Here is a 21,399-nt window from a genome sequence, read left to right as displayed (position 1 = left end):
ACCATTCAAATATAAAATACAAGTGAGCCTTCAACAATATTTATTCTAAGGTTGATTTTTTTGCCAATTTAGTCTAAGTACCTAGTGTTGAGTTGGGGTTATCAAAAAATAATCATCTGGATCACACTGAGATCATCCTCCTGAGAAGAGTGCTAACAGCAACATATTTTTCACAGGAGAAAGGACAAAGCCCTAAATTTTGTGAAGATTTTCCCAAATAGTCTATATATTATTAAATATCTCTTTAAAGAGAGATATTTAATAATATATAAGCTATTTGGTTGTTTATTTTTTGTTTAGCTGAACTGTGTCTTCTGATGCCAAATTTCTCCCAAGCAGCTGAAAGCTATTATTTCTGCATTATAGCAGAAGAAATATGAAACTGTAGGCATAATACTACTTTAGTTGAGTATTCTAATACTATGTGTTTATGAATATTGAACCAAATGAAACTTTATTCTAAAAATAAAGAGACCCACATTCTAATGAAACATGTATCTTCAACATTGTAGAAGTGACAATTAGGCATTTGTATTGTTATATTGCTATAGTTCCTATAACTCCTAAATCAAAATAAGGCAGTAATTTCATTTCATTAATCTGGATAAGTTACGTTTAAGGCTGTCAGAACTTAGAAATGGACACACACATTTTTATTTTGATCACAAGTGACTGGCACTCCTTTAGCTGTTTCATCGAACTTTCACATTTAAAACTCTACCTAGGAAAAAATGTATTGCTAATTCTCATTGTTTTAAGTCTATACTTAACTGTAAACCTTGAATGTGTATATCCACATTCTTACTTACCTAAAGAAGAGGTCAATAAAACTATTATGTTCCCCACTTACGCTGCTCACCCTCAATAATATTTCTCCTAAGGGCTCAGTTGTATGATACTCAAAGTAAGATCTGCTGCTGGATGTGCAACATCAATTTCACATGCTTTCCAGAAGACAACTTCACAATAAAAATCCCAGCCTGATACAGTGAATCCACATCCGTTATCTAACTGAAGGAAAATTTTCAGTTTTCTGGAGTTGCTAAAGTTTTATAAAATTGTTTCCTTTGGTCAAAGTGTTGTATATAAAAAAAGTCATACTGAATGTATCATGCATGCTCTTGCAGGATGTTGGCTTTCCAGTTTATTGGTATTATTACTCATGAGATAATATGCAGGCTACTGGATCATCACTGCTGTTCACTATTCTTTGCAGCCACAGAAGCAGATGATAGACATGCTTTTCCTATGAGTTCAAAATGGACTCATCATTTGTCATTAAAGCTGCAAAAACAAGTCTATAAGAGAATATCTTTTCTTTCTTCCTTTCCCTTTCCCTTTCCCTTTCCCTTTCCCTTTCCCTTTCCCTTTCCCTTTCCCTTTCCCTTTCCCTTTCCCTTTCCCTTTCCTTCCCCTCCTTTCCCTCTTCCCTCTTTCTCTTTTTCTTCTCTGTCTTTTTGAAAGGGTAAAGCATTTTCACTTCCTGTATTTCCTGTTGAGCTCTCCTTCTCTGTCTTTTGTATTCTGCAGACACTGTAGAAGATGAAATGGAAATGGCCACAGTACGACATAGACCTGAAGCTCTTGAACTGCTGGAAGCACAGAGTAAATTCACAAAGAAGGAACTTCAGATCTTATATAGAGGTTTCAAGAATGTAAGCACTTCCTTTTTGAATTTGCAATCTGTTTATGGGATGTGCCACTGCAGTCTCAGCTGTGTAAGAGTGACTAGCAGTGCAGCTCATGAGATTCAGTAGCTAAATACTGCATATCTGATCAGATGAGGAAACAATCACTCTGAAACAATTGGTCTAAAGTCATTAAACTATTTAATGACTTTAATGAACAAAAGATTCAGATAAAATTGAAAGCATCAAGGGGAGAATAATTATAATTTAGTAGGAGAAGTTAGTTACTTATGCTTAATAGAATTAGTATAACTTATATAGTAGGACTTTGTTCAAAGACAAATTGAAAGTTGTATTGAGGTTGCTTGTCTAAGGATGCAGAAATGGAAGAGTGCTGAAAAATTTGGTCAGTAAGAAGAAAGATTTTGATTTTTGTATTCACAGGATCTGTCACAAGAAGTAATTGATTTCAACTGCACTAGATGACTTTTTTATTTGGTGAACAGATGTAGATAACTTCATTAGTTCTCACTAGTTCTACAAGTCTATAAACTTCTTAGATCCCTTTACTAGGATCTAAGTGATTTTTTTTCTGAAAATGTGTGATGTAGTGGCAGGTTCAATGTTGTATTTGGCAGGGATCCTAACTGAGGACCCCAGTCCATGGCTGTAGTCTGACTCATTTTCCAGTGTGTACAGCTGCCCTGTAGTGCTGGGCTTGGCTTTGACTTGTGAGGCATTCATGGTTAGCACAGCAAAGAAATAAAACTCAAAAGATATTAGTAACTGAACTCTGTTTTCTTAAAAACATACTTTTTCTCTATTTATTTTACTATCCTTTATCTCATTAAAAAATATGTGGAATGTTGGATGCAGTTAACATTGGATAGAAAATATTAAAGAAATATTATATTAAAAATTAATAATAGTAAATTTTAATAATCAATGTTTAATTTTAATCTATAATTTCAGCTGTAAGTATTGCAACTGTGCAGATGCTATGTCTCCTGCTAAGCTGCAGCTGAAGATTAATTTAATTGCATTTATCACCTTATAGTTTAGCTTTTCTTTCACCCTTCTTGGATGAAAAGGGACAATCTCTTGCCCATGGCATTTACTACTCAGATGAGTTAATAAAAACACAATGAAGCTCCATTATGGAATCAGAGAGGATATCTTCAATAGCTTGTACAAGAAGTGTAAATCTTGCAGCTCTTAGCTCTCCTGCATTCTGTAAAGAAAGCAAGACATGCAAAGGGACATTTTAAACACATATTTTTATCAAAATCTTACAATGCGAGCAAGACAGTCACTTAATGTGTCCTGTCTGTATCATTCTCAGTTTCAGAAAGTATATAATGTTGGCATGTTAGTGATTAACAGTGATTGCTCTTAAAAGCTTTTCATTTCCTCAGGGGTCCAGAGAACATTCCCCTGCTAATGACAATATTCTCCAGGCATTGCAAATCATGATCTAATGTCCCTAATTATCTAAGGCAAAAAGGTACAAAGTATAGTGGATAAAATAAGCCTTCTGTCTGTTTCTCAAGAATAATTATTTTTAGAGTTTCAGAGACTAAGAACCTTGATATTTCTTTGCATAAAATGAAGTATGGAGAGTGAGAAAGGTTACAAGGAAATATTTTGATACCTTTTTTAGCATTTTCTGAAAAGAGGAATTCCAGCTCTTCATGTGCTTTTCTGTTCCAGGATGTAAGTTCTACTTACATCAAAGGAATGTTGATGGTAAGACATGGTAATAAATTTTTATCCATATGTTTTATTTCCTTATCAGTACATGATAATTCAAGGCATGCATGTATAACATATCTTTGACTAGATGATAGTTAATGAACATGAACTTCAGTGGTTTTGTGTATAATGTCATTGCAAAGTTATCAATTATGATCTAAAATGCTGTAAATCATGTCCAGGGCTAGTGACTGTTATAAAGATAAATCAGTTTAAAATAGTATTCTTTAGCCCAAGCATTAAATTTCAGAAATGGATGATTTCAAGCTTTTTGTTGAGTTGGAGTTTGTTTTATTTCTCATATTAACAGTTTCTACTGGAATATATGGTGCTAGATCACAGTTCTCTAATCACTTCAGAGAACTGGTAGGACAAGTCTACCTCAGCTCTATGAACATCTTGTCTGTGCTGATTAGTTCACCTTTCCTGCCATGTATCTACCTTTTATTGAATATATCTTGAGTGACTTTGGTGGGTACTGATCCACAATGGCATTGCAATTTCTCCCATGGTCTGTGCTTGGACCGTGTCCCCCTTACAGTGCTCCATCGTCCTCTGCTGCCTGCCAAGGGCCACCTGCCTTCTGGCACTGTCATCCAGCTTAGTGCTGTCCTGCCAGTATTTCCAAGCACACATAAGCCAGTGTGCTTCACACGTCTGCTTCGTGTACCAACATCTCCTGGGTGCCACCCAGCTGGACACTGACTGCTTTGTTGGGCATGAGCCAGCAAATGTGTCTGTGGATGCGGAAAAGGCAGTTCAGCTTTAGGTAAGGCACTTCCAGCAGGCCAAAGGAGCCCTGGGAGGCCACACCAGCCCCTCCCTCAGCACTGGTGAGGCCACATCTGAAGTGCTGTGGCCCATTCTGGGCTCCAGTAAAACAAAAGTATGGACATACTGGAGAGAGTCCAGCAAAGGGTCACAAACATGTCTAAAGGACTGGGGAAAGCCTTTGCTGTGGGAAAGGCTGGGAGAGCTGAGACTGATCAGTCTGGAGAAGAGAAAGCTCAGCAGAGATTTTATCAGCATACATAAATATCTGAAGGGAGGGTGTAAAGATGGAGCCAGGCTCTTTTCAATAGTGCCCAGTGACAGGACCAGAGGCAGTAGGCACAAAGTGAAACACAGGGTGTTCCCTCTATACATCAGGAAACACTTTTTTGCTGTGAGGGTGACTGACCACCAGCTCAGATTGCTTACTGGATTTGTGTCATCTTCCTGCTTGAAAATATCCAAAAGCTACTTCTCTGGACATGGTCCTGGGGATCCTCCTCAGGACATATGCAGGAATGTGCAACCAGGTATCTCCAGAGATTCCTTCCTACCCCAGCCATTCTCTGAGTCTGTGATAGTCTGTTTAATCATTCCCCTAAGAAGGAAATTATTGAAAAGATTAAATGAAAGGCACAGGCACACATTTAACATGATATCATCAAAATATTGTGCAGATCCTACCTCTATGCTTTATGCCTTTCACCTGATATTTGCCTGTCTTACTATCTCTTTGATAATTCAGTATGTAAAGCAAGATAAATTAAAGCATGAAGTTACAGTAGTTCTGCTGATGTTGTGGTCCTGTTAGATGAAATTAGTACCATCCTACAGCACATTACTACTAATTGAAAAGCTTCTGTCTATAGAATCTCACTCCAGCCTGCTTATTTCCTTTCATCCTGTCGAGTTTTAGGAGGTCTCTTCTGAGATAGGGATGAACAGAACTTTTCACAGCTTACCTCCAGTTATTTGTTATTTTTGACTTCAAATTGTTTACACGTAGTTCTGACTTCAGATGAGAAAGCAGTAAAATACACCTGCATTTCTGTAGTTGTTGATTATTTCAAAGTTTGATTTATTATCATCAATTTGATTTTCCACTGAACACGTATTACATGCAAAATCCAGACAGAAGGAGCACAGGGTCTCACAGAGCATCTTTGTGTGTATGTAAACACCTGAAAGCTTTAGAAAGTCTCAGACCACATTGTAGTAGAGCTGATGCTCTGAGTAAGCAAGAGCTAGAGTATAATTTCAGGGAATGCTCAAAGATGATTGAAATGCCTTTGAAATGGCTGTTTTGGTAGAACTCAAAGTCAACATTTAAAATGAAAGGGAATATACACAAAAGAAAATGTGAGGAGGTGGGATAAACACCTTCAGATGACGTAACAACTATTATATGGAAAATTATCAAGGAAGAACTTATGTCTGTATTAGGCAATTTAGCCATTTTTAAGCTTCTATACTATCCTTGAAAAATGAGCTTAATATAAGGCCTAAACCCTTCTCAGGCTGAAAAGGTTGCCCCCAGCACTCTGGCTTTACAATATTCCTGTGCTGCTGTTGATGAATTGTTGCTCAGCTGCCATCACAGTGGGACATTTCCAATTTGTATTTGGCTTCCTGTCATCCCATTTCTTGTAAATTGAAATTGTGATTGCTGCAGTCATTAACCTTTCAAACCAACAGCTCTGTGGCAGTCCTAGTACAAGTGGTACTTCACAATAACTTGTACAGACTATCAAGCATGGACTCAACATGTGGTCTTTCTTTCTCTTCTGTCCATTGATAGATCTCTCCCAGTTTTAAAAGCATCCATTTAAAAAATACCTAGATAATGCTTTTGCTGCACAAAAGATGCTCCAGTGATAAATATAAATGTTAAAAATATTTTCATTTTGGTTGTTCATTCTTGTAAAAACTTTTGTAGAGCTTTGTGTTGTGAAACTCCTAGAGACTTTTCCAGAAAACTGGAAGGATTTTTCATGAACCTTAATTTTACCTGGCTCTATGTCAGCGAAAATGTAAATTGAAGTCATAAATACATAAAAATGTCTGTGGACACATACTGGAGGTTTAAATAGGCAGCTCCACACCTTTGACATTTATTGGGAATTTCTAAGACACTTTTCTTCCCTCTTGCAAATGAGACAAAGAATGATAGTAAGGAAATAAATCTGACTGTTACTTCTCAAAGATCAGTTCCCTCATCACACCACCCATCTATGTGCATAAGTTGAAATATGATCATTTATTCAGAGATTTTTTATTTTAGTTATGATTTGATGGAAGCATTGTATCACTGTGTGTTGCATTTGTGAGTCTCACAGAAAGAATAATGGAAGCTAATTTCAGAGGTGATAAAGCTCATTTATTGATTGTCTGAAGCATTTGAGTTTTGTGTTCAAACATTTTCCCATTTAATTAGAGTTTTTAAAAACAAAAGAAAAATTATAAATTTTGTGAAAGTAATTGAGATTTAGAAGAGCAGAACTGAATTAGTACATGGAATACAAATAATTTTCACTGTATAAATAATTTTTCTACTCCTGCAATTTTTTGCTTAACAATGAAGATGAAAGTTGGGTGTATAATGTGCATTTTGCAGGATATGCACTAACTTTTGCAAAAGCTGAATGTAGTTTTGTGTACCAAAGTTAAAGTTTTCAGAATGATTAAACTTTTCTTAAATATTTGTATGCATGACATTCTAGGAACACTATATACACTATTTATTTTTTCACTGCAATTGGAACCTACTTGGTAAGAAAGAGGTATGAGAAATGTATCTCCCTGTCCTACACATGGACGGCTTTTAGCTTTGTGGCTGTGCTATTTGCACAGCCTCTGACCTATGGCTAATAGAGATGTACAGTTCTGTATTTTACTTCTCTTTCAAACGTAGTTTCTAAGATAATCAATGTCTTGATTAGAAATTATTTAGTACAAATTGAAATCTTGTACTGACAGGGGATATAGACATTTGACTATTAATGAGATGAAAAAATAGGCATTGCAAAGAGTTAAAATACCTCTGTGATGATCCAAAACAAGAGATTTTGAACCTTCATTCCATTTTCCTTACTGTCTTAACCTTCTCCACCTGCTCTAAAGCATGACAAGCGACAATGACAACATAATCCTCTTAGTTTATATCTCTGGAACATTGCATATTATGAAACAAAGGCTTTCATGCTACAAGAAGTAATATTTTAGCTTGGATCAGCTTTTTCTGAGCTGTCTGTGTCACCTATCTCACAGAGACCATAAGATTGTTCAGTTCAGTTCAGGTTGATCTTCAGTTTGTTGTGATCACATTCAGTTCAGTACTGAACCTGCATGTTTGTATTGCAATGAGTAAATGCAGATTCAAGATTAATACAGACCAGAACAGAGAGGGAAAAGCCCAAACTGAGCATGAGTGGAAATGGCATCAATGCAAGAATATTTTGCCCCTGATATCAGTCCTCCAAAGCTTGTTCTTGTAGGTGAAGTAGCTTAGAGCTTAAATATGCTTTTCAACCTCCCATGTGAGGCCCTAGGACAGCAAAGAAGATTTTTCATTTGACCAGCAGTCGGTGCAGTTGCTTTTCTTTGAGATTTGATAACTGTCTGTACAAGTCTTAGGGCTTCACAGCAAGCAGTCTTAGCAAGATCTTTCCAGATGCAGAATTTCTAACCCAGCAGAAGATAGCCTAGAAGAAAAATATAGATCAGTTAGAGGTTTCTACCTGGTTTCCTTGGCTAACATGAATCAATACTAAAACCGTCTGAGCTGCATCCCTCTGTGACTCTGAATATCAGACAGGGGATGCTCTACTGGGCATCAGTGCATGAGACATTCCCATTGTGCTGAAAGCTTTTGCAGAGGTGCTGACCCCTCTGCTCAAAGCAGTGTTGGAACACCAGTGTTGTGGACATGCAGAGGTTGTACATACAAAGAAGTACCAACAACTTGTCTTTTCAGATAAGCGTAGTGATGACAGCTGAACAGGTTGTGCCTCAAGCATATGAACCTGCTGAGCTTTGAACATGGAAATGCCAATAAAATGGAAAAAAAGTAAATGGAAGTTCTAAATCTTACAAGAAAATCAGATAGTAGTAGTTCTATCTGAAAATCAACATTCCCCTATTTTAGAAAACTCCTGTGACTTGTCTTAGTAGACTAAAAAATAGACAACAGCGTAATGAAGATCAAGAAAGTAAACCTAGAAGCTAGATACCTTGTGTGCTGTACAGGCAGATTTCTGTAAATCTTTTTCTCTCTAACGCTTCGGTAGACATGTATAAAGCACATAGCTCAAATCTCCCTTTTTTTCAGTTGAGTTCTTGTTTTCCAGTTGTGCTTCAGATCAATTGTTTTATCAACTTTAGATGACTGAAGAATAACTTTAAAACAACCAGCCCTTGTCAAGGAAGCATTTGGTTATTATTCATTCATTTGGCATTCATTTGTTAGGGACTTAGAGGGAACTCTTCCATATTTCAAACAAGGCTATGTGAAAATCTTTTAACAATCTGAGCAATAAATAATTCTTACATTCATCATATATTTCCTTTGAGTGTTAGTAAAGAGACTTTGAAACATTTCAAAAATTTTTGAAACATTTCAAAAATTTTTCAAGTAAAATAATTTGGAAGTACAGTTTGACAGACCTAGAGTATAGTTGTCAGCTGTCACAAATTTACAGATCTTACTGTGTTCAGCAGAGATATTTGTTTCAATTAGTCTCACAGTTACTAGCAGAGATTGAAATCTTCTTTCTGAGAGTTAATAATGATCTCAGTCCCTACACTTCTATTCATCTCATGGCTTGCACAAGACACTTCATGTCGTGCTCACTAGGGAAAAAAATGTCATCTAGCTCACCAAGGACTGTCTTCATAATAGTGGCTGCTTGCTCATGAATTATCTCTAAAAGAGGTAGGTGCCAAATCTCTAATTAAGAAACATACAAAAAGACTGTGACTTAAATACCCAATATTGCTAGTAGTCCAGAGCACTAAATGCCTCTAAAATTCTTCTTTGTAAATAAAAAAAAATGAAAAAAAAAGAAAAAAAAAGAAAAAGAAAAAAAAAGTCCACATTAGATTTTAGTGGAATTTTATTGTTCTGTATGCTTGTGAGCCCCTCCTATTTGGAACTGGCAATGCCCTGTCCTGTGCTCTGGTGTGCTCTCCCTGGGGCTCACTAGTGCCAGGCTGACACTTGAAGCACAGTGCAGACCTTCTGCTTTACCAGCCAGATGCTCAGTGTAACTCATCTGCTGGAAGAGCTGTTTTCTACCACATGAGCTTTTTATGTGCATCAGTTTGGAATATAAATGTTTATGTACTGGAATACGAGCGGCCAAATGCCGTCTTTGGCTACAGCTTACTGCAGTCACTTTTTTGCAGCATCTGGGCTAAGCACTACCGAGCCTGGCATTTCAGTTATGTGCAGTGGTTGGATTTTGGTTTCTGGGTAATCACCAACAGTAGAGAAGTAACTTTTGGTGCAATGCAGCTCTGATGATGTTGTAATTTAAAAATTTAGTAAGGAGACACCTCTTGCTCTCCTTTCTCTGCCAATTGCCTTTTCTTCATGAGCTGCAATGCATATTAACTGTAACTGCTATAAACATTGTACTTTATAACACACAGCTTAATGTAAAATTGTTCTGTGAGAATATTTATTAATCGAGACAGCAGCATTCAAAAATCCCTCTACCTGGCTTTCTTGCTGCCAATTTCCTTACTTTCAAAGAATTTGTGTACAAAATGTTATAATTGTTTATTTAATCTTGTACTAAGATATCTCTCTGTTCCCCTCCAATTCAGATGCAGCATGTGGACACATGTATTTTCAGGTGGGGATCCTAAACCTGCAAAATGAGGGGAGAAGGAGTAAATATACCTTCTGGTGAAACTTCTTGATGGTGCAGTTCAATGTTTTGGATGGACTTGATAGATAAATCTTATTTGTGCTGGATTTGGGTATCTGTCATTGATCCCAGGAATTTCCAAATGATTTTGGATCTTTATATTTTTTTCTACTTTAAATTTCTGATCAATGTGAACAAAATTAGCAACATACAGGTTTTGTCGGAAATAAGTGAAACAGATGAAATTCCTTTCTTTATTTCACCATAATTAATTTCTGTTTACAAGTGTCTTTAGATCAACATCTGTGCTAAAAGTAAACACTGGTAAATCTTCAAATAAAATAGCAAATCACAAGTGACAAAGCCTCAAGGTCAAGTCTTTTAGTGTCAGGGAAGTTTATTACAAGTCTTGGGTCAACCTGCATTTACCTTTGAGTGAAAGTGTCTGACAGAGCCTGTATTCTTTAGATCAGCTGGACATTTGTGCAATTGCACTTCACTTATGTGAATGATTCTCATATTAGCTTTCAAGGAATGGAATTTATTCAACCCAATGAATTCCATTGTGAAATATTCTTAAAAGATCTTAGATACGGTGAGTGTCAGAGAAGAAATAGGAGCCAATAACTCAGAAGACAGCATGATTCAGTAAACACAGCATGAAACTAGGAGTCTAGAGACTCTAACCTTTTGGCTCTCTGGCTGGTTTATTAACTGCCACACACCTTTAAAAGCCTTAACTATCATGCTAAAAGCCTTCTGGCTTGCCTGAGACCATTATACCAGTGCTTCAGGGCCTGCGTGGGCTCCACATTGACAGCTGCCTAATTTAATGTCTCTGCTCTGACAGCCAAAACCTTTCAGAGGGTCCCTGGCTATCGGAGAGATTGCTTCTCAGCCATTGATCAAAGCCTCCTCCAACACGTCTTGGGAACAAAGTGGGGAGTACCAGTGGGGGGGCTGGTGGCTGTGGGAAACTGAACTTTCCCAGGGGCTGGAGATAGCAAAGTTCATCCCTAGAGGAGAGAAAAATGAGCACTGAATTCCTCGGTGTTAAGAGCGAAATGTGTGGGCAGTGTGTTTGAGGGAGATACTTTACCCCTCAATGGCCAGGCTCCATATCTGTCAAGTAGAAATCACAGTAAACTCATGCCTGAAAAAACACTGATCTAGGAAGCACTTTATGTGTACTTTATGCATTTCTAATAATTATTTACTCACTCCATTTATGCATCTCTGACACTGTGATCAGATTCACAGTGGACTCACAAAAAAGAAGTGCCAAGAACGACTTTTCAAAGTGAACTCTCAGTGACTGAATATACCAGTATCTATGTCTGACGTACTACTACAATCAATTACTAATATCAGAACAACAACATGATTATGATTTTTCTGGTGATTTAAAATGTCAGCATTAAGTGCTGTATTTTTTAGATGCACAGGCTACCAAGTCAATGGTCTACTTCACTGTAAAAGAGGCATTGTACCCCTGTAATGGAGCATAAGTTATAACAGCCCTAATTTCTTATTTTGTTCTCAAAACCAGTGGTTATGGAACAAAGACAAATTTAATGTGCCATAAACTTAGCAGACTGTGCAAGAAGTTTTTATGTCCAGCAATTTCAGCCTCAGTGTATCTCCATAAGGAATGATGCAACTATGAGAAACAAAGTTTTAGGCCTAAGCTGATTGACAGATGACTTTTTTAGATGTATCTGATTCTCTAGTTGTCTCTTTTTATTCTTCTTGTTACCTGTTTTAACTGAGAAATGTCTTCTCCTTTTTTATTTCTCTATGCTGTTCATGTTTTCACGAAAATATGCCAGCAAATATCAATCACCATTTGTATAGGTTTATTTGAGTATTCAGTTCCAATGATTTGATTTATGCTATAAATTTTAGATATGCTGCCAAAAGCAATGTATCAAGTATCTACATATGAGGAAAGGAAAGTTCCAGAACAGTCTAAAGGAGATTAATATATCTTATTTAGATATTTTGCTGTGCTAAAAGAATTATCAGTTTTTATGGCTTGCTAAACTTCAAATTCCATTCTGATGCTTTTCTCATGTCTTCAATTTATAGGAATATCTCCTTTATAAGCATTAATGATACATCCTCCCTTGTCTTATGGATCTGTTACCTCTCCTTCTCAAAAGGATTTAGATGTATGGCCACAAAGCCCACTCTGGTCCTTCCATGATCACCATGAGCAATAGAGCTCCTGTGGTTAAGTGTCTTCCCCTTATCAAGGACCTGCACTCTGGGGAGACCTTTGGGCAGCAGAATAAAAGTGTCATTGTGCTGTGCTGGTGAACTGGGTGAGCCCAGGTGTGCCAGTGAGGGTTTGGTACCTGGGGAGGGGACCCTGTCTCAGACACTGAGTGCCAGAGTTCCTCTAGGATGAGGCATATTGCCCTTGCTGTGTGGACAGGGAAGAGGCATTTCTTCCCACAGACCACCTCTCCCTCTCTCACCCACAGCAGCCTCAATTCACATCTTTGCCTCAGTTGGGTCTGATTTTCCCCACTGTACTTGGTGAATCAGCTCCAACTTATGCTAATGTCAGGCTCAGTTTTATAAATATTTATGCAGGTAAGCACATTTGTTCTTCTGTTTGCACTGCTGGGGCCCTTCTCCTGAGACAAAGTGTTGTTAGTAGTGGAGAAAGCAAAAACCTTTGTTAAAGGGTAAATGTATTACCATATAAAATATAAATAATGAGCACAGTGTTTGATTTTCAGTGTCTAAACCAGTCCCCATTGAATTTTATGTTCTTTGCCATTTCTGCAAGCTGTAGGCACTGAAATTTCTTGGTATTTTCATTGTATTTAGCACTAACCAAATATTGACCTGTCTGATTTTACCATTGCACATCTTTGAAAGAAACAAAGAACAACTGCTCTGAAAAATACTGGAATAGCATGACTTAGGACACACTTTCAACCTGACTATCTTTCATTCAGTCTTTCTTTAGTGTTCTTACTTCATTACTAAAATGAAAGTTTGGTTTGATGTCAGTACTTAGTATCAAGGTCCAGTTGATTGACAAGCATTTAAGACAGGATATAGAATATTTTTTCACCCTGACATGCTGTTTCTGCTTCAAAAATGCTTTGAGCTATATTCAGGCTTTTCCATTTCCTGATATGGCTGTGGTGCAAGTCTACTCACATTTAGCAGAAGGTTGTTAGTACAGTTTCTTCCTCAGTGAATCTTCCATTCTTCAAAGATACAAGGAGCTTCTAGGATAAACAAAAGCACCCTCATGTAGGAAAAACAAAATAAATGCTTCCATGGTTTTAAAGAATGGAATTGACCTACCTTAAAATATTGCTTTTAGGGACTGGTAATGTTCTCCATTCTGCTCAAGAGAATCGCTCGAGTGAGTCTAATGAAATACACCCAAGGGACCAGCACTTGCTAATATGGAGCTATTCCTTCTCCTCTCACCTAGGATTTCAGCTGATTTGAAAGGACTTGATTAAAAGAACTCACTTGGGAATATGTGAAAGGCAAGTCACTGAAGCAGGGCTCACCTAAATGCAGCTTTTCCCAAGAGGGTGAGCACCTTGTGTTTCCCAAAGTGTTTACAACAAGCCACACTGCTGAAGTAGGGGTTCTGCTGCATTTAGTTTAATTATATTTCCTGCTTATTTGTCAAGTCAGGATTGTAAAATGCCATCCTGCAGTGACAAGTAAGGTCAGAAACACTAAACACCACTCAGATGCCTGGGACTCATCCATGAAGTTTGGTGTTCAGGCTTTCGGGTGAGCTTTTAAGTTCAAATCTTTACCTGTGTTGTTTACTGTTGTTTTACTGCTAGTGCTAATAATAAGAATCTAAAAATTTCACTAGTTAGTGGGCATTGCTAAACAAAGAATGGCTCTGATTAAAAGCATTTGCTGGCACCTCGCCTGCTGAGTTGTGGAAGCAGCCAAAGTGTTGATTGTTATTTACTGTGTGAAGCCACACATGCTGGATGTGAGCCAGTTCCTTTATTTCTGCTTGTTTTCCTCTGAAACTGCCATAGCAAGTAGGGGGTGGAAAGAAGCTTTTGTTCATTAGAGTATCCTCCAGTGGGAGGCTTAAAATGTGGTACATCTCTGCTGTGCCACAGGGAAACATTATTGTATTTCTTCTACTGGTAGCTAAGTAGAAGCAAGTTTTGTGTTTTACCTGATGAGACAAAGCTTGAAAAGAGTTTTTACATGTAATTCACCAATGGATGTCAATGGAGATGCTGTCAAATCAAAAGTGCCACAACATTCCTAGAAATGTAGACTGTTGCCACTGAGCTATGAATTTACAGCTCCTGTGACAGAAATGAAAATGCAACAACCTGAGGTGTTCCCTCTGTGAGTCTTTAGCTGAAGTAATCTACCATACTTTAAGTTAAAGAGGAAAGATTAAAAGGAAGGTTGTCCCTTTAGACCCAGTAATTAGTGCTCTCTGTTTGGGTCTGCCTTCTTTCTTTTAAGTCTTATAAAATAGCTTAACCTTTACACTGGTAACCAAATAGGCAAATTCACAGGAAGACTTAAGAGTAGGGACAAAAGACTTTCTGAGGTAACTGTCCCTAAACATTCCTAACCATTACTCTCTATGTCTTTCATCCCATACAGCTTCTATAAAAACAGGAGAAAATATTTCTTTCCCACCATCACTATTAGCTCTCTAGGCTCACAACTATATTCAAGGATGCAAGACTAGAGTATGTTCTTTTGTATTCTGATCTATAAGGATTGATTCTGCAATAAATGAAAATAGCAAACTGTCTCAGGGAGATATTTGGACCCTCCTGAAGTAAATAAATCTGATCCAAGATATAATTTTGGTTACACATATTTCATAATTCATCACTTTTTTTGTTACAATATCTTTCTATATGATGGCATGGAAGTATTTCTAAAAATGCAAACCAAATATATTTTTCAATAAGGAAGAGGTGTTGTGAAAATGATTTTTCATAGACCACTCCTGAGAAAACTAGCATGAGAAATCAAATAAGAACTAATTCCATTTCAAGACACAGGAGGTTAAATTATTACCTGTCCCTTTCCTGATAATACAAAATATAGAAGTGAAAATTGAAGATAAAAGCACCAGTGATTTTCAATATAATTGAGTTTCAATATAATTGAGTTGTTTTTCAATAACATAGGTTATTTATTAGAGAAAATGAATGAAAATCTATCAAACTGGAAATAGACAATTATGAATATATTCATATGTATAACATATATTGTTATACATATTAGGGACAATATTCCACAGGTGAAAAGCATATTAATTCTGGCCTTAAATATTTCATAAGACCTAATTTCCAGTACTGTAATAAATAAAAATTTTAAACACTCATACCACCTTTTATTTTGAGCTATTACAATTTCTGCTCTCCTAGTATCCTCACGTGTCTTACACATGTTAATATACTGGGATTCAACTCTCCTATGAAGTAGGAAAGGCTTTGAGCCAGTACTCTTGACTGGGCACCCAATGCACATGTGTTCAAAATTGTCCTTTACCCATCCCTTCCATGGCAGTTTCTGCTCTTCTTGTCTCTGCATGTTTCTTAGTAATGAACAGCAGCTCCTTCAGCAGCCTTTCAGAAGAAAGGCAGGTAAAGTCTGGATTATAGCATAGGCCTGGGCAGACCCCAAAATGATAGGTGTAAAGATAGAATAAAACAAATTTTCATCCTTTGTGAGTAGTTTGAGGAAGTGTCCTGCCAATCATCCTCCCAGTGCTTTGACAAATTGGCTTTTACAGCAGGCAAACAGTAAAGCTCAAGGAGAACACAGAGCTGGGTGAATAATCTCAAAATAGCCAAGGCAGGTGTCTCTTCTGTAGTCACTGCAATTATCTCATACATGCTCTGGTTTCCTAAAAACTTCCTCAGAGCTCTCATTTGATGTACTGACAAGTTGAATGATAAATCTATACAGAGGAAACTGTTTCTGTCTTTCAGGTAGTTCCAAAGAGAGGTGTTTAAATGCAGGAGCCCAAATACTGACAATGCAGCAGTCTGGAAGACACCAATTCAAAGAAGCTATCAGAGAAATTATTTTCTAGAATACAATACAAATACATGGGGGTTTTCCTTTTACTTCACAGTTGAACCAACCCCTTTAAATTTTACCAAAACCTAATGCACAATACTTAGCTTGTATTTCCATCTCTACGAATTTGGGGACATCTAGGGCAGGAAAACACTGGCTCTCTTCTCCCCACATAATCTTCTCTTATTTGTTCTTCTAGAAGTATTTAAAGAAAGACAAAAGAAAAAATAAAAGGAACATAGATATGGTTGCCTGTGATTTCTTAAAATCTGTATTAATGAGAAAAAGTCTTTTGAACTGTCTGACTATTCCCAGATTTTTCCAGTCTTAATTTCTAGTGCCTTGTTCAGCCACATTTCAAATATTTCAAGAGAGAGGTTTTTCTCTGAATTAGGTTTCTGAGAGTGCTTCACAGGCTAGTGCATGGCATCTCTTTTAAGCATATCTTTTGAGATATTTTTTATACTACACTTGTTTTCTTTTTAACAACTTCAAAACTTTCTCTCCCCCAGACACCTCATTTTGTTTGCATCACCCACTTTGAAGTCCTGGTAGAGTAAGTTCACTTTTATTAGCTGCTGCAGGATTTTTATCCTGCTCTTGTTGTTTCTTCTGTGTTGGCCAGTAGTGTCATCAGCTCTCCAGAAGTGCCACACAGTCCCTTTTCACAAAGATAATTTCTGATATGTGTTTTTATTAAATAATCCAGTACCAAAAGTGAACCCTGTATTCTAAGAGTACTTTCAAGACATAAAATTTATCACACTTGCTCTCACTTCAAAATGAATAGGGTATGAAATCTATTTCTGATGAATATAGCATGGACAAGTTTATTTATATTTACTACCAGGAAATTAGTTACAAAATTACAAATTTATTTGGTTTTTAATTTACAATAAATTACAAATTTATTTCTTCTTGGCATGCAGTTCTAAGGTAGATAAAAATTTCACTTTAGCCCTTTTGGTATTTAGTAAATACATCTTTAATTCTAAAAGTATTCCCAAGTAACATGGCTGCAATACTCATGAATGAATGTATTGGATTATAGAAACTCATTAAATCAAATCAATGAAGTAATTACATTTCTTAGGGGGAAGTATCTGATCAGATTCAACAGCATGAATGAGAAGGAGGCTGAAGGCATTTTCCTAGAAGGCACATGCACATGGAGCATACAAGTACATGCAAAAAGAGAAGATATTTAAATCAATGGACATGAACTTGTATCTAAAGTGAAGCAGTATGAAACTGAAACAGTAGATGCAGCATGGGATGGGAAATCTGTCATGCAAAATTCTATAACTGAAAGACATTCAAAGTTGCCAAAACTACAGCTTTATCCATCATTCAGAATGGTTATGCAGACAAAAGTCTGAACTTTGAGTTCGTTTCTCCTTCATTCTCTTTTCTACATTTCACTATTTCTCTGGTTTTGTGTCTTCTTCGTTTACCTCTTGTCTGAAAAGGATGTTGATTAGGTAGTAAAGATGAATCATCTACTGCAGTATTTTAAAAAATACTGAAGGAGAGTTGTCTTAGACAGTTGTCTGAGGCTAAATAATTTACAGGATTTGGAGTGGTTCATAAGACCATGTGCTGGAGGTGTAATTTCCCAGCAGCAAAATAGGAAGCAAGAGAGATCATCAAAAGGCAGGATCATATTTATTATTCCCTGTCTGTTTGTCAGTTTATATTATTTTCTCTTTAAAAGAGAGAGAACTGGATTCAGTTCAAGTTGAACATTCCCTCCTTTTTATTCTCCAGAAGGAAAATCTAATACATTAATGCAATTTTAAAAGCTTGTAAATTAGAAATTTGCTGTAACAAAATAAATTATATTCAGATCAAGGAGAGAAAGAATATAGGAAATTGTTTAAATAAGCCTCACATTTTTCTTTCAAACTATTTAATTTTTCCCTCTCTTTTATAAGAGTTTAATGAAAGGTTAGATCGATTTTTTTAATTATAGTTGGTACAGTGGAGGAAGTCAGCAATAGCTTGACATAAAACCTTGGGGCGTACTTAACAATTACAATATTTAATCTCTTTCCCTGCTCTGCACAAATCTCCTGATAAACACAATAAAGCCAGATTTATGAGTCAAGAAAAGTACAGTCATGGAGGTAAATTATGTTGGCCACATATTTTTTAGAATGAAATTATTCAAGATCAGAAGTGTTCCCTGTCATGTGGAGTCTCAGAGGAAAGATGCATGCTAAAGAAAGAAAACTTTGAGCTGATATTTCTGGTAAATGTAATTGGCCAGCATCTCAGATTTTTAATGAATGTCCCTTAAGACACCATTTCTACAGACTTTCAAGGATGGAAAAGGTAAAATGTTACTGGCAATGCTCTGGCAAAGAACAGAGGAAACTAGAGAACAGAGGGACAAGCTAGAGAAACTCAAAATGTCATTCCTGGCTCTGCTAAAATATAATTCTCTGAAGTATAGAATTCTCTGAACCTGAAAGTAGGTTGCCTTTTCAAGCAATGATTCTTTCAAACAGTGTGGTGAAACCAGAGCTTATTAAGCAACAGAAAAAAGGACTGCCTTTAAAAGAGGTAGATCATGCATTTCTCTAATAACAAAGGCTGACAGCTTATTTTGAACTAAAAAATAATAAATCATATCAATTTTTGGAGAGTATCCTTAATTCTCGTCTAACATCACAAAATTTAAATGCAGTCAGGAAATGGGACTCTCAGTCTTCAGAGCCGCAGACTAAGGACTCACAGATTGGAGTTGTTGGCATTTCCCGTAAAAAAGAGGAGTGCATTCTTTGCAAAATTAGAATTGTTTGAATGTCTTTGTCAGCCAAAGAAAAGGGAAAAATTTGTTTTACATTTTAACAAGCCATAGAGTTAGATGATCTTAAATGTGCATTTTGTCATCCATCGTTTATTAATCTTCTGAGGAAAAAAAAAGGCAACCACTGACCTGTACAAATTCAAAAATACAGGTTTTCTCTTTAATTCCTTCAAATGTGCCCAGCTCTTTTTTTTCTTGTCTGGAAAAAATTACCCGTAGAGCAGAAAGAAGCCACTTCTTCTTTTTCTAAATTTTGAAATGCTGCGTTGTTTTTTCATACTCACACCCATCTCAAGGTAACAGCTGTTTATTCTTCCTCCTGGAGGTCTGGGAATGACATAGATCATATACCATTATATGCTTGGAAGAGGAGGTTGTAAAATACTTTTGTTACATTTTCTACATTGAATAGCTATAATATTATTTCTATGAGTATCTGAAGAATTCACTGATGTTTTCTTTATTGTGCTTTGAATCCAAGTAAAAATACTGCTCTTTTGCATGCTCTTGTACAACTCCAGAAGGCTTCCCAAAGACAAGCAGCATGGTAGAATCATAACATCATAGAATCATCAAGGTTGAAAAGATGTCTGAGGTCATCGAGTCCAGCCATTAGCCCAGCACTGCAAGATCCACAACTCAACCATGTCCCCAAGTGCCAGACCCACATGCTTTTAAATATCTTCAGGGATGGTGACTCAAGCACTTCCCTGTGCAGCCTGTTCCAATGCGTGATAACCCTTTCAGTGAAGAAATTTTCCCTTATATCCAATCTGAACTTCCCCTGGGGGAACTTGAGGCCATTTCCTCTTGTCCTATTGCTTGTTACTTGTAAACCTGCTAGAAACCATCAAGACATTGGCCCATCTGACTACAGTCTCTTTGGATAGCTGGTAAGAGAGAGAGATGTTTTAGAGTGCCCTCATACCCAAAGACGTGACAGACAGGGAGATGCCTTCTCAATTATGGATTTCTCCTTACCTGATGAAGGGTGGATGTTCATTTCACTGTTCCTCCCATGCCCCAAAGGCTTGGGTTCCAAAGGCAGTGTTGCTCAGCAGACAGTACTTATTTAATCTTATTTAGACCTGAGCTCTAGCTCTGCCTGCATCAGGGACATCAGTGCCTGCATCAGCCTCTGTGCCCAGGGACAAATAATTTTGTACGTATCTCTGATAGTGATGTTTGTTTCTGGGGTTTTTTTGATTAAACAGAATTCTTTCTTGCTATATGTTTTCATGTGCTTAGTTATGATGAAAAGCTGATTTAGCTAAGGATAATGGACATAAAGGCATGATAATCCTAGACCTGACATGCATTTCTCAGACCATGCATTTGTCTCTCAATTTGAGATTACACTATGTGTTTCTTAGCAGAAGGTGCCAGAACCATGAATATCTCAGGGGTTCTTATTTGATCTAATTTAAATACTATTTTTTCTCACGAGAAAAGTTGTTGTTACAGTGGTAAAAGATGTTACACTACTCTTGATCTCCATTTCCAGCTATTACTTTTCCTGAGTTTAGGACTAGGAGCACATATGATTGAGTCCTCACTCCAAATATCATGATAATAGTCAAAAATAAATGTATGAACCTTAAAACTTAATTTGCTTCTTTTTTTCCTTTGTTTATAAAAGTCCTTTTCTTTTAAAGAGCATACCTGGCTTTTTGCATTAGAGAAGGAATTAAGGCTTAAAAAGAATTAAGTACATTGCCCAAAGTCTTCTGCTCAGTCTGGCAAAATCAGGACTAGAAATCAGCTCTCTGGTCTTGGATATTTATGCTTGACATAGTAAACAATTACAGTATTCCTTCTGCTTTTCCTACCTTTTTGCATAAGTCATTGGTTTAACCCTCTTTATTCTCCTTCACTTCCTTTCATTTTCTTTGTAGTCACGCTATTCAGAAACTTCCTACATATTCTGTGTTACATATTTCAATTTATGAAAAAGTTGTAAAGAGGCAAAAGGATCTGCAAGTATTGTAAATGCAGGGCCACTGATGAAAGAAGGAGTGATGAGGAAGACTCCATCTTATCATAAGGCTAATTCATTATTATATTTATAGTATTCTTATAATAAGAATATTATAGATTCTTTATACATTAAAGTATACTCTACTATATGATACTAAAGAATACAGAAAAGATACTTACTGAATGCTAAAAAGATACTAATGAAAACTTGTGACCCTTTCCAGCGTCCCAACGCAGCTTGGCCCCAATTGGCCAATGAGTCAAAACAACTCACACTGGAGTCCAATCAAGAAATCACCTTGGATAAACCATCTCCAAGCACATTCCACATAAGCATAACACAGGAGAAGTAAATGAGATAAGAATTGTTTTTCTTTTCTCTGAGGCCTCTTGCTGCCTTTCAGTTTCCAGGAGAAAAACCCTGGACGAAGGAATCCTGTTCAGAGAATGTGAATGCCACATGCAAGGTTTGAACAAGATGGCAGGGTGTTTTGAATTCATTGAATAGAACTCTTCCAGTAGA

At 36.8% G+C, this 21,399-nt stretch overlaps 1 protein-coding gene across 6 annotated transcripts in view; it reads left to right on the top strand.

The window, feature by feature from the left end:
- The window catches only part of KCNIP4 (potassium voltage-gated channel interacting protein 4), a 344,665-nt gene that overhangs the window by 302,174 nt on the left and 21,092 nt on the right, over positions 1-21,399 (top strand). For all 6 annotated transcript variants that reach the window (XM_005415430.2, XM_005415433.3, XM_005415432.3 and 3 more), the window contains one exon: positions 1,531-1,655. In XM_005415430.2, the coding sequence (XP_005415487.1) occupies positions 1,531-1,655 (125 nt within the window). The remainder of the gene's footprint in view (positions 1-1,530; positions 1,656-21,399) is intronic.

Source organism: Geospiza fortis, unplaced genomic scaffold (genome assembly GCF_000277835.1).
Source record: "Geospiza fortis unplaced genomic scaffold, GeoFor_1.0 scaffold40, whole genome shotgun sequence".
In the NCBI taxonomy this organism is placed as follows: Eukaryota; Metazoa; Chordata; class Aves; order Passeriformes; family Thraupidae; genus Geospiza; species Geospiza fortis.
This window is presented reverse-complemented; position numbering and strand designations above follow the sequence as displayed.